The sequence below is a fragment of the Lolium rigidum genome, unplaced genomic scaffold (genome assembly GCF_022539505.1).
Source record: "Lolium rigidum isolate FL_2022 unplaced genomic scaffold, APGP_CSIRO_Lrig_0.1 contig_15296_1, whole genome shotgun sequence".
Classification (NCBI taxonomy): domain Eukaryota; kingdom Viridiplantae; phylum Streptophyta; class Magnoliopsida; order Poales; family Poaceae; genus Lolium; species Lolium rigidum.
In genome coordinates this window covers 33,430-47,101 of record NW_025899873.1, presented here as the reverse complement: position 1 = coordinate 47,101, position 13,672 = coordinate 33,430, and the positions used below count along the sequence as shown (strand labels likewise).

Here is a 13,672-nt window from a genome sequence, read left to right as displayed (position 1 = left end):
TTCGATAAAGGAGCATCGTCCCAGCCTCTGCATCAATAGATGCACACGGCTTGCTTTATTAAAAAAAGTATTCAGTCACCAAAAGATTATCATCACTTATTACAATCATGGAAAAGCTAAGGTCGATACATGAATCAACCAGCTAAAAATATGGCACTCAGAAAAGCTTACTTGTTTGTAGTTGAGCAAAAGGGAGAGGCGATTAGCTGTAATCGATTAAAATATAGTTCTCAGAATTTCTCACCATAGTGAATCCAGGTTACATTATTTATTGACCAATCCATAATGTATTGTGCATCATTTGTGTACCTGCAGGCAGCTCCGGAATTTATGAACAACTGACTTTACGCACTATTAAACCCAGATGCAATACAAACTTCAGGCACTTAATGCAAAAGCGACATCCACGATTAACATATTGCCAAATCTAGCAAGCTTGATCGTGAGCTACCTTATTATACAATATGAGTAGTCTCACCATCTCCTAATTCTAATGATAGGCTCTTAACTTGTTCAGTGACATAGTTGTGAGCGATTTATCCTGAGGCCTCTCCCTATCTTTCCAGATTGCCTTTGAAGCTCTGCCCACATCGACCTTGCAACGTCTTGGGCTCCGCTGTTAGTATTCCTGTCGGTGAACCCAGCAGCCATCCAGCCGCCATGGTGGGATAATGTGGAAACTGATGACGGCGACCACAAGAGCTATCAGTCCACTGCAGTATGATGGTGTGTGGCGCCTGATCGACCCGCTGCCAACAGGCACGGCTGTCTTATTGAGTAGCGAGCCTGCAAATATAAAATGAGTTGTCAATTAATATGTAGAAGCATCAAGTAGGATGATTTTGTTTAGTAGAGAAATTTGAACTTACAGTTGTAATTTAACCAACCAAGGCGCATCTCCTCCAAGTTATATACAAATATCTTATCACGTAGAACAATATCTGACACGAGAGGGCCAATCAGTCATTAAAACAAATCAGGCTTCAGATTTCATCAGTGGACAATTTATTTGCTTGTCAGAAAATGGCTGCATGTGTGAATAATGGATGTTCGTATAATCGTATCTGTACAGTTCTAGGGGTTAAAGAAAAGCATGGAGACACATTTGATGATCATTATCTCAACGGTACAGTTGGCTTGCAGATTATATTTACTATATATAGTTTCTATAACTATTGAGACAGATAGCTTAATTCATTTCAATCGACGATGAAAATGATTAGAGCATTATTAAAGTATAATTGCTAGATGTGCAGCTTATATTAGCTAGCTAATTTAGTTGATGAGTAGATGACTAACCTCCAAGAATGGTGATATGTTGGTAACCCTCGAGATCCTTGCTCCTTAGAAAGGCAATGCACATAATGTTTTGGTTGTCCTGCAAATCATGACATGTTTGAGACAATTTATTCAAAAACATTTAACCAGATATGCAGTTGTGAAGAAAATTAATAAAAAGTAGCAGCTGGAGGTTACTGGACTTGGAGAAGCTCCCTTCCGCAAAAGATAGTTCACTGGATCCACTGTCATTCGAGCACCACCCTCAAAATGCAGTGTCAGTATTGGAAATAATGAGAGTTTGCTGGTGGATAAAAAACAATACATTTAGTCAACTAATTCAACATCTTTGAAGCAAGTGAACTGTTAAATTTTCATGTGAGAAAGACAAACCGTCTTGAAGATACAATGTAACACATGTGCCCATTGGTGGAAAAAGCGTCTATAGATAGAGGAACAGCATTATCTATCTGTGAATAGCCAAATATGAATCATTACCACTAACTGTGCGACTAAAATAATTGAATTTATGTAAACTGGTCAGTTGTTGGTTCTTCAACAAGATGAGAATAAAATGTGTCATGTATATGAAGAACTCACTGCACTGATAACATGATCGTACAACCCATCTGCAAGGTACGCTAATGATGTCCCTGAATCCACAAATGTTCCTTGTGTATTCGATGTTGTAAACAAGGAAGCATTGATGGGGATCTTTTGACCATTGACATCAATGCTCTCCATATTCAAGTTGTAACGAGGCCTGTATATTATTGAGAAAAAGTTGGTTCGCATAACGAATTCATGAAATGGCATTTGGAAAAGTAGAGTCCACATTCCAAAACACAAAAAAACTAGTTAAATTGGTTGTCTCTGACCACATAGATCAGCTAAGTTTATTTTTTGAAAAAAATGGAAGGGGGAGCTAAAAAAAGTGTTCACTTCATGTTTGCAAATTAAACACCGTACATATAAACTAAAACTTAGTGTTGGGAAACTAAAACTAATGTGAATGAATTCAAGTAACAAGCACACTCTAGCAAGATCTTAAATCAATATAAATCAATGAGATATTGATTACCTGAACCACCATTTCTATCATCCATACTTACCACCAAACAAGGAATAAAAGTATGATGGTATAACAAAATAGTGACACAGATTATGAACTTAAAAATACCAAAATTTTAGTAATAAAAATTCCTCGAAAAATAAACTCACTGTGAAGAGACAAGTGGAGTAAATTCCAATCCTGGCTCCACAACTTCACCAAGAACAAGTATGCCACCGCCATCTTCTGAGCTTGTCAAGCAATGTGAGAAGGCCTTTGGGGACACACCTTGAGAGTGCAGTTGTAAGACGACAGACGGTGCATTCTTTCCGAACCCCACAATGCCATCTGTCTGCAGGTAACTTGACCGCGAGGTACTACACCTGCTTAGAAAAGATTGTTACAACATGACCCTAGTTAGGTTAATGATGTATATTAATTGAAGTTACATTAGCTGACAAGTATTAATACTAACATTCTGAATTTAGATACATGACTGCAAGGGAACTATACCCGAATAAGACGGACGCGGAAGAACTTGCAACCTGATCACTTCCATTTCCCATGACGGTGTCGAAATGCATGGTGTCAGACACGTAGTACCCAGACGTGGCTGCATCAGCATAAGCCACGTCGTAACCACATTGGCTTGTTGGAGAGTCCGAGGTTTGGCACATCGAATGCCCTTCTTTAATGGCATCCCTGCACCTATCATCAGGGCATGATATGTTGGACGACGTCGAAGAAGAGTTGGGGCTGTAGAAGTCGAATGGGATCTGGGAGAAGTAATGGTAAAAAATGATTTCATCACCTGATAGAGAAAATGTTCTAAAGTAGATGCATTTTTCAATAAGCTGATTTATAGCTTGAGAGAGAATTATCGCCTTACACCGTCGTCATCTGTTACCGGGCAATCAGTGCAAGAGCTGCAAGTGACCCAGAGGAGGTCACTACCGGTGTCAAATTGGACAGAATACTCTTTGGGTGGGTTCCCCAATCTCACAATGGTATAATAGATCCTGCAGGAAATTCAAGCTTTAGATACGACTAGTAACGATGTACTACATGCAAGACATGTTTTTTTGACAGATATACGTCCGCCGAAATTACTAAAGCATAACGTAATCCATATTGATCTAGTGTTATATTTCTCGAAAATTATCAGTAAAATGAAGAATGCGTATTTGAGTATTTGGCAATTCGACCCCTGGTAGAAAACATATCAAAATTGGAACGAACAGAACTATTGACTAACGAACTAAACTATTTAAACTTGTACAGATTTATTGCAGTATCGCATGAGTAATAGTAGCTACCACACCGGCACAAACAGTGCCCGTGCAGAGAGAAGGAGCCATGTGAAGTTATATAGTCTTGAAGATAATGCAGGAACATGCGTGGATGGCTTTACGTTTGGGACAGCAGAGCTTGGACTGCAAGCTCCTTCATTAATTTTACTTATCCAGCCAAGCATGGAAGACAAATAAAAAGTCCCATGTCTTAGATGTTTGCACATGCATAATGAAACTCTGTATACCGTACTTGTGATGCTCGGATATTGTGCGAAACAACAACCTGAGAGCTAGAAACAAGCTGCAAACTGACAGAGGCATATTCATGGAACAGGTTTTGATGGAACAGCATATCAGGCCTGAGGTGGGAGCACTCCACCTGAAGAGTTATTCCTTCATTAAAAAGTGGGACCAACGATAATGAACAGATCTCCAATTGGTGGATTGCAACGTGGTGAGAACATATTATGCCGATCAATGAGGACACATGTGGGTTGTGGCGCGCGCAGTAAAGAAACCTCAATCTCTACCGCAGTGCTGTCGGTCCAAACTGGAGGGCAAAGCGAATGGAGCAGCTCACTCACCCGGGCAAGCCCAGCAGATCGAAATCCGGCACGCCGCTCCTCTTGACGAGGCGCGCCCTGTCTAGCTGCTGGAGACGTTGCAGGCCCGTCATCGGCGACGAGCGCCTCAGTATCAACGCCGGCGCGGGCGCAGCAGCGGCGCCGAAGTTGGCCAGGACCACCGCCACTACCATGGCACCGGCGGCGGCCGCTCTTCTCATTGTCGATGTACGCTGTGTTGCGCGTGCGATGGAAAGGGAAAGTGAGAGGGCCGGGCAGCCAATGCAGCGCTCCTCTCTGCTTCGTCGTGAGCCGCGGGCGCTCGTGATGCTCGAACCTCCAACGGGCACCGCACACTGTAGTTTCCGTTTTCGGAAATATTCTCGCTCCTGCCTTTTCTTTTCGCTCAACTTCTTTTCTTTTGATGATTGATTGATTGTGTTTCTCACATGTATGTGTGAATCACACAAGAAATCAATGCACCAAGGATTTACACCTAGACTCCTTTTTTTTTAAGGAAAAGGGAGCTTTTATTCATCAACCAAGTTTACATGGATACAAGTGATTTCTGGCGTCCCTAGCAGCCAGGTGTAACGACCGGCTGGTAGAGATACAACAACTTTTACAAGAGAATGGATATCCCATTTAACTCCCTAAACTCATGACTAAAAGAAGCCACCCGGAACAAAGAACTCCTATACTCAATTTATACTCCTAGAGCCGTTGGAGCAGAAAATGGGTGGGCTGATTTGTTGCTTTATAGGCTTTCACATTGGTGTTGGACCGATTCGGCCATTCACCTGGATCCACCTTTATCTCGTGCTACAGCCGATGCAAAATGGCATCTTGCATGCACGACCACGGCCGATCATGGAGATTATGGGCTTACTTGTAGTGTGCTCAAAAAAATGAGTCATATATGTGTGTATAAGTAGATTGTCTAGCCCTTTTCATCAGTTTGGACTTTTGGTTCAAGTGGCTAGTGCATGAATCTTAACATGGTATTAGAGCCCTAGGTCTCGAGTTCAAATTCTGGCTTTCACATGGTTTTCGCAATTAAGCCTAAAAATTGTTGTTGCCCCGGTTTTCGGAATTAAGCCTAAAAATTGATGTTTCCCCCTCTTAGCCACCGCTGATGCCCTGTTTCGGTGTGCTCTTCTTCTTTCACGTGTTGACTTTCTCTTCTCCCGTCACACGCGAGTGGGGGTGTTGTGAAGTGTATAAGTAGATTGCCTAGCCTTTTCCATCAGTTCGGACTTTTGGTTCAAGTGGCTAGTGCATGAATCTTAACAATATACACTCTTGATCCTACAACTTACCTTTGACGTGTAGATTAGTCCAGTAACTTGCAAATGGGGAACCCAGGGTCCAACAACTTGTTAGTCGGATTGGTTTAGCTCCTCCTTGTCTATGGAACCGGCACGTGTACTGCCACCGTGGAAAATACGGTCTGGACGTTCTTCTAACATTTGCAATCACATGTACAAAATCCTGAAATCACATCTGTACGTCCTTCCGCTCAACTCCTACTGCAGATTTGACGGAAATAATACGCGAACTTGTCTCGTTTCCTTGTTCCGTCCTTCCTTTTTTTCCCAGAGTCTGTCGTGGACATCGCGGAGAGGCGGTTTCCTTTGCCCCCACCTCGACCACTCCGGCGCCACGTCGAGCTCGTCGAGGAGAGGAGGTGGAGCCGGCTATGCGCTACCGCGATTGGAGGGAAGATGAGCCTGACTACGGTGAGCGACGAATCCCATAAATACTTCTCCCGATCTTGTCTCTACTGGCGAAGACCATGGCTGTGGGTTGCGCATGATCGGTACGTAATTAGGGCTTTTTTAGTGAGGGGATGGATAGGATACGGGCTGTTTTCGTGGGAAAGTTTCGTGGATTTCATCAATTCTTTGCCATGTTTTCCGCTGCTATCCGTGAGATCAATTTTGGTGATTTAGAGCATAACAAAGGTACAAAGTAGTTGCTTTTATAAAATATTAAGTTGGTTTGCATTGTGTGTAGCAATGTGTAGCAGTTTACTACATTAAAATCGTGATGTTGTGATGAAGTTTTGATCGTAATTCTGAATGTTAGATCATTTGTTCGCTGCTTTGTTGTTGTATGTAAAAGTCTGCATTTTTGTTTGATGCAGTGGTTAATGGAGGCGAATATTGTGACTTGTTCTCTGTAGAAGTTGTGCACAATGGATTCTTTTGTGGTTTAAGAGAGAATCTGCAGTACGTATCAGATTCTTCTGTATTTTTTGACGATTGTAGTGCTGAAACTTGGTCATGTTTGTGGATTGATGAAATACTTAGCATTTTGGGGTATGAGAGGGATGGAAGACTTCGTTTTTACTGGTGTAACACCGGCAAGGATATAACTGATGGACTGGTCCATTGACTGTGATGCACATTGTGTTGAAATGATAAAGGCAAGCAGAACACAAAAGGCACTATTTCTCTTTGTAGATCACTCCAATTTCCTTAGGGAATTAAGAGATGATGTGATACTCAATGGTTCTGCTGCATTGCCTTCCGTAAAATGCAACGACAATGTGCATCAGCAACAGGTGATGCTTCTAGTTTAGATGTGAAAAATTTAGATAAGGGGAATATCCAGAATTTGTTCCAGAGGTAGTGCAATCATATGATAGTGACATGACAGTGCCTTCTATGATAGTGACTACAATGTTCAAGAAGGGGATGATGATCTCATTGCTGAATATGTTGACACCTCTTTGAATGATTTCAATGAGATGGAATTCTGTAATGAAACAGAAGATGAGGTTGCCCTTGATGATCAAGACCTTAATCTTGAAATGAAGAGAGGCATCACTTGAAGAACAAGTTCAAAGCATTCAATCCATAGGTAGACATGGCTAATCCAAATTTCAAAGCTGGAATGAAGTTCAGTGGTGTTGAGGAGCTTTGGAAAGCGTTGGCAACCTACACAATCAGAAATAGAGTCCCTATCAGAAAGGTGAAGAATGATAGGATAAGATTAAATGCTGCATGTGCAGATGGATGTCCTTGGATGCTCAAAGCTTCAGCAGACAATAGAGAAGGTGGCTTTTGTATTTCAGCGTATTCAGAATTTCATGACTGTGAAGGTGTGTGCCACTAAAAGCGTTGACTGCAAAAATACTGCAAGAAACATTCATGCATAAGTTTAGAGATAACCAGAAGCTAGGGTTGCAGAGTTTTGTAGCAAAGGTTCATATGGAGTTCAATATGTGTCCAGATAGGTGGAAATTAAGCAGAGCAAGAAAAGCAGCTTTGCTAGAGATACATGGTGATGAAGTAGGTCAGTTTAACTAGCTTCTAGATTATGGGCAAGAGTTGAGAAGGAGTGCTGCTTGCGTGGAGGCAGCTCCTTGTGACGGTAAAGCACACGTCCGTTGGGAACCCCAAGAGGAAGGTATGATGAGTATAGCAGCGAGTTTTCCCTCAGTAAGAAACCAAAGTTTATCGAACAAGTAGGAGATGAAGGCCACGTGAAGGTTGTTGGTGAATGAGTGTAGTGCGGCGCAACACCAGTGATTCCGGCGCCAACGTGGAACCTGCACAACACAATCAAACTACTTTATCCCAACTTAACAGTGAGGTTGTCAATCTCAAGCCATCCCTGATCTGAATTTGCAAGAATTTGGTCTGAGCCAAAATACCCCACCTGTTGATGAAAACGATGTACTGTAACTATGTTACACTCTTTAATTTTTCTCATGCTATGTTGATCAACGTCTGGATGTGTATAGGGAAAACAGTTCAATGATGCTCTGCTACTTTTTTCAGTTTTCGTCATGCTACTCTAGATGTGTATGGAACACTCTTATGGAGCATACCGTTATAAAATCAGAGACAGTTGCGATACATGTCAATTGGTTGAGATCTTCCGTGAATTTTTATCACTTCATTACCAGGATAGATGATTTACTTGCAATCAACCTGTCATATTAATTGCTTATATCAATTACTGTCAAAAAGTCGGATGAATTCAAAGTCAACTTTAGAACATAGCTTAAAAAATCTATGGAACTGAATAATCTGAAATCTTATTCCTCGGTTCCATTTGAACACACAAACTAGATCACATGAGCCCCTGACCATCAAACAAATACAAGCATATATGACCATACAAGCTGCTAGAACTACTACATCTGTCATCTACTTCCTATACATGTGAAAGAGGAATTCTTCAAGAGAGGTTTTTTTAGAGTAGGGGATGAAAAATCTGTGTGAGAGAGGAATTCTTCAAGAGAGGTTTTTTCAAAGTAGGGGATGGAAAATCTGTGAGGTTCTAGGAAGATGTGTGGTTGGGTGATACGCCTTTATCTCATCAATATCCGGCAATGTATAATATTATTCAACATAAAAATGTGTTAGTATCGACTGTGTTTGCTACTCAACCTATCAATATTACTTTTCAAAGAGGCTTGAATGATAATAAGTTATTGCAATGGTTACATCTGTGCCAACCATTAATTACACTTAATTTAACTTCTGAGTCGGATAAGTTTATTTGGAAACACAATGACTCGGGTATTTTTTCAGTTAAGTCTATGTATCTTGACTGGATGAATGGGCATACTATTTACCTTCGCAAATATTTATGGAAGTTGAAGATTCCTTTGAAAATTAAAATCTTTATGCGGTTCCTTGATAATAAGATGCTTCTAACTAAGGATAATTTAGCTAAACGGAAGTGGAAGGGTTGTCAAAAATGTTGTTTTTGTGATTCCATAGAAACCGTGAATCATTTATTTGTTCATTGCCCATTTGCGAAGATAATATGACGTATGGTGTACCTCACTTGTAACATTCCTCCGCTAGATAATATTACTAATATGTTTGGTAGATGGCTGAATGGAGTGGGAAAAGAGGACAAGCAAAAGATTCAAATAGGTGTTTCGGCCCTGTGTTGGGCTATTTGGAGGATTAGGAATGATATGATCTTTAACAAACAAAGTGGAACTAATTTTTTGCAGGTTATCCGGCGAGCTGCTCATTCAATTCAGCAATGAGTTTTCCTCCTCCGAATGGAGCAGCGGGAGGCTATGGTTATTGGATGCAACCGGATGCTAGTGGTTGCTCAGGACTTCTTTTTCCAAGCTACTGGGTGGCGGCATCTTAATAGAATAGCAAATGCATAGAGCTTTTCTGTTTGCCATATTTTCAGTTGGTTGATTCATGTTTTGACCTTAGCCTTTCCGTGATTGTAACAAGTGATGATGGATATACGGTGACTTGATACTTTGTTTTTAATAAAGCAAGTCGTGTACATCTATTGATGCAGAGGCTAGGACTTCATATACCTCATTTTCATGTCTTCCCTATGTTTCACAAATCTTCCTCACAAGTTTCACTTTGGTTTCTTCCTTCTCTGTCAAATTTACTGGACCAGCACAATGGTACTTTTACTTCCATAGCGTCAGGCAGGGCGGCGGCGACCTTCTGGAACATGGCGTCAGGCCTTGCTTGAACAGAACGTCGTGGAGGCCGGCAAATTTGGTGGTAGGATGGAGGCGGCCGCGCTGGAACAGTGCGTCGTGGAGGCTGGCGACTTGGAGGTAGGGCGGAGGCGGCCGAGCTGGAGGTGAGGGGCGTCAGAGACAGCGATGACGACGATGGCGAAGGCCGAGCTATGTACTGTGGGCGGCGGCGTCCTTCGCTTGGATGGTCGCTGTCGTAGGGCCTATTTGGTTCCCAACCACACTTTGCCAAGCCAAAGTTTGGCAATTTGGCATGTGTTTGGTTCTTGCCACACTTTAGAGCTGCCACACTTCACTATCCATATGACCCATTTGTCATAGAGTGAATTTTTTGCCAACTTTTACCACACTTTGTGGCTTCCAAAATTCTAGCCACGCTTATGTGGCTGTCATAGTTGCCAAAATTAGGCTTGAAGTGTGGTGGCTAGGAACCAAACTGGCCCGTAGTCCCACTTGGAGTCATCGACCATGCCCTTCTGGCAGCACAGCCGTGCACCAACGACCTCGGATTGGGGCCTATTAGAGTGAACAATCGATCCCATCGGACAAAAACCGGAGTTCCCCCGCCGCCCTCTCTGCCGGCGACCTCACCTCTTGCCCGTCAATCGCCGCCCTCACTGCTCGTCGTCGGCGCTGCGAGAGAAAGCTGAGAAAACCGCGATTTGGGATTTTGGGGATTTCGTGCAGACGAGAGAGCTACCATAATGTATGAAGCATAAATACATCCAGGGTCTTTTTGCAAATGTTAGAGGAAAGTTCAGACGCCACGGTGGCAGTACACGTGCCGGTTCCACGGACCAGACGGACCTAAACCAATCCGATTAACAAGTTGTTGGATCCCGGGTTCCCCATTTACAAGTTACTGGACTAATCTAGGCGACAAGGGTACGTTGTAGGATCAAAAGTGTATATGACTCCAAAAAAAATACACACTAATACTATATGGAAACAGGCAGTCAAGACAATAAAAGAGGTCACACACCCGTACCCTCTTGACACGCCACAAAATTTGCTAGCAGCGTGCGATTTTATCCCACATACAGTTAGTGCATCTCCAGCGGCGACGCATTTCGGTGTCCGTCAGCGTCCGTTTGCGTCGCGCGGCGGACGCGAGACAGACCGTGTTTGTCCGCGCGCATCCGTTTGCACCTAGGGGTGGCTCCAGCGGCCCGACGCATTTCCGCGTTTGCATCAATTATGAAGTTTTCAAACAACAAAATAAGGAATTCAACGAAGTCATAGTTATTACATTTAAATTTTGAAAAGTCTACATGAAAATAAGATATTATTCCTCTAAGTATGATCTTCATGGCCAGGCAATGTCCACTGATGCTCAATCAGATCCATCTGCAGCTGTTTGCAGACGTTCTCGTTAGTGACTTCTACATTCATATGTAGATAGTCGGCCCAAGATAAAGCTCCAGAAGTGGCGCAACCAGCTCACCTTGGAATTCCCAGTGGTTCTTATTGCGGCCATCAGGACGGTCGTTCTCAAGATCATGTTGTGCATGATCACGCATCATGTCATCACGTCATGCATGGTCTTCAGCGACTGTCTGCGTCGACTGATCGGACTCCTCGCCGGAAGAGGAGTCAACGACCTCCGCGCGGAACTTCTCCACCATATGCCACATGTCTATCTGCGTGGGTACGAGCTGTTGATCAATGGCGACGCAAAGAAGTGAGCCTAGCTAACTTGGTTAGGGAAGTGGATGTACAACCCAGCCACCCAGGTTCAAGTCCCCAGGAATACGAATTTGGGTTCTTACTATTTAAAAAAACAAAATCACTGTAGGGGTTTCCCCTACCGTATTCCTTTCAAAAAAAAAATCAATGGCGACGCACAAATAGCGCCGAAAAAGGGGAAGAAACCTACAGGCGCAATTGACCGAACAGGTCGTGGGCGGCGCGGAAGGGCGGCGGAACCGGCAACGTTTGGCCCCAAAACAGATGGCAGGTACGTGATACGTCCATTTTGCATCACTATTTTATATCATAATTTGCTGTTATTCATTGATATATTTCATATTTAGAGATGATACTTATGTTATTTCACTTATTTTGCATGTTTCATGATTATTGGAGAATTATTCACCGGAGTCAGGATTCTGCTGGAAAAAGCACCGTCAGGACACCATATTTCGGAAGATCAACAATTGACGGAAATTATATAAAAAATCCTATTTTTTCAGAGGACGAAGGGAGCCAGAAGGAGGAGCCGAGGAGGGCCGCCATGGGCCCCCTGATACGTCCAAAACGTATCTACTTTCCCGAACACTTTTGCTATTTTTTTTGCCTCTAATTTGTGTATTTTGGATGCAACTAACACGGACTAACGCTGTTTTCAGCAGAATTGCTCTGGTGTCTCGTTTTTGTGCAGAAACCCAACTTTCAGGAAAATCCTTGAAATTTATGCGAAAGGTCTTATTTTCCCAGAATATTGACGGAGCCAGAAGGGCAAGCCAGGTGGGGGCCCGAGGCCCCCACACACTAGGCCGGCGCGGCCCAGGAGGGGGGCGTGCCGCCCTATTGTGTGGCCGCCTCGGCGGCCCCCCGACGCTCCCCTTTCGACTACAAAGTCCCTTCGACCTAAAAACGTCGGGGGCTCGACCATATTTCCAAAAACCATCCAGTACGCCGCCGCCATCGCGAAACTCCGTCTCGAGACCAGAAACTCCGTCCTGGCACTCCGCCGGGATGGGGAATTGGAGGGGATCATCACCGCCATCACCACCGACGCCTCTCCATCGACCAACCATGTTTTCTCCATCCATGTGTGAGTAATTCCCCCGCTGTAGGCTGAAGGGGATGGTAGGGATTGGATGAGATTGATCATGTAATAGTCACAAGATTGTTAGGGCATGGTGCCTAGTATCCGTAGATGTTACTTTTATGATATTGTTGCAACTTGTTATGCTTAATGCTTGTCACTAGGGCCCGAGTGCCATGATCTCAGATCTGAACATGTTATTGTTTCATCATGGTATGCATTGTTTTATGATCTTACCTGCAAGTTGTATACACACGTTGCTCTCTGGAACCCGAGGCCCCAAAGTGACAGAAATTGGGACAACCGGAGGGGAAGGCGGTGATGTGAGGATCACATGTGTTCACAGAGTGTTAATGCTTTGCTCCGGTACTCTATTAAAAGGAGTACCTTAATTTCCAATAGTTTCCCTAGAGGCCCGGCTGCCACCGGCTGGTAGGACAAAAGATGTTGTGCAAGTTTCTCATTGCGAGCACGTACGACTATATATGGAACACATGCCTATGGATTGATTAGTACTTGGATACCGCTTTATTATTATCTGCAAATGCCCTACCATGATTGTTGTATGAATTCTCTTATCCATGCAACGCCCGTTCATCCATCCCTGTGCCTACAGTATTTTAATCCTGCTGTTTACTATAATCACTACTGCTGTCTTTATTCCACCGCTGCTGTTATTTCACTATTCCTACTGCTATAAAACTGTTGCTACTGATAAACTCTTGCGAGCAAGTCTGTTTCCAGGTGCAGCTGAATTGACAACTCCGCTGTTAAGGCTTACAAGTATTCTTTGTCTCTCCTTGTGTCGAATAAATAAATTGGGTAATACTTCCCTCGAAGACTGTTGCGATCCCCTATACTTGTGGGTCATCAAGACTATTTTCTGGCGCCGTTGCCGGGGAGCCGAGGAGGGCCGCCATGGCCCCCCCATAGGCCGGCGCGGGCCCTGCCCTGGCCGCGCCGCCATGTGGGGAGGGGGACCATAGCCCCCTCTGGCCTCCTCTCCTTAGCGTACATCTTCGCCCCGAAAACCAAAGGCACGAGGAGTTACAGAGAATTGACAGAGCCACCTCTGCGGGGCGGAGAGACACCAGAGAGAAAAGAGCTCTCCGGCGGGCCGGAATCCGCCGGGGAAATTCCCTCCCGGAGGGGGAAATCGACGCCATCGCCACCGTCATCGAGCTGGACACCATTGGGATCATCATCATCATCATCTCCACCATCTACACCGCC

General features: G+C 43.8%; 1 protein-coding gene across 1 annotated transcript; it reads right to left on the bottom strand.

Annotated features, from left to right (window-relative positions):
* Window positions 1–619: 619 nt before the first annotated feature.
* LOC124680393 (aspartic proteinase 36-like) lies at window positions 620–4,405 on the bottom strand. Its single transcript, XM_047215462.1, has 10 exons — window positions 4,206–4,405; window positions 3,219–3,348; window positions 2,843–3,105; window positions 2,500–2,712; window positions 1,879–2,041; window positions 1,672–1,748; window positions 1,477–1,582; window positions 1,300–1,378; window positions 870–941; window positions 620–786 (listed from the first exon to the last, which is right to left on the bottom strand). Exons 1-10 carry the CDS (start codon window positions 4,403–4,405, stop codon window positions 620–622), a joined length of 1,470 nt encoding a protein of 489 aa, XP_047071418.1.
* Window positions 4,406–13,672: the final 9,267 nt, after the last annotated feature.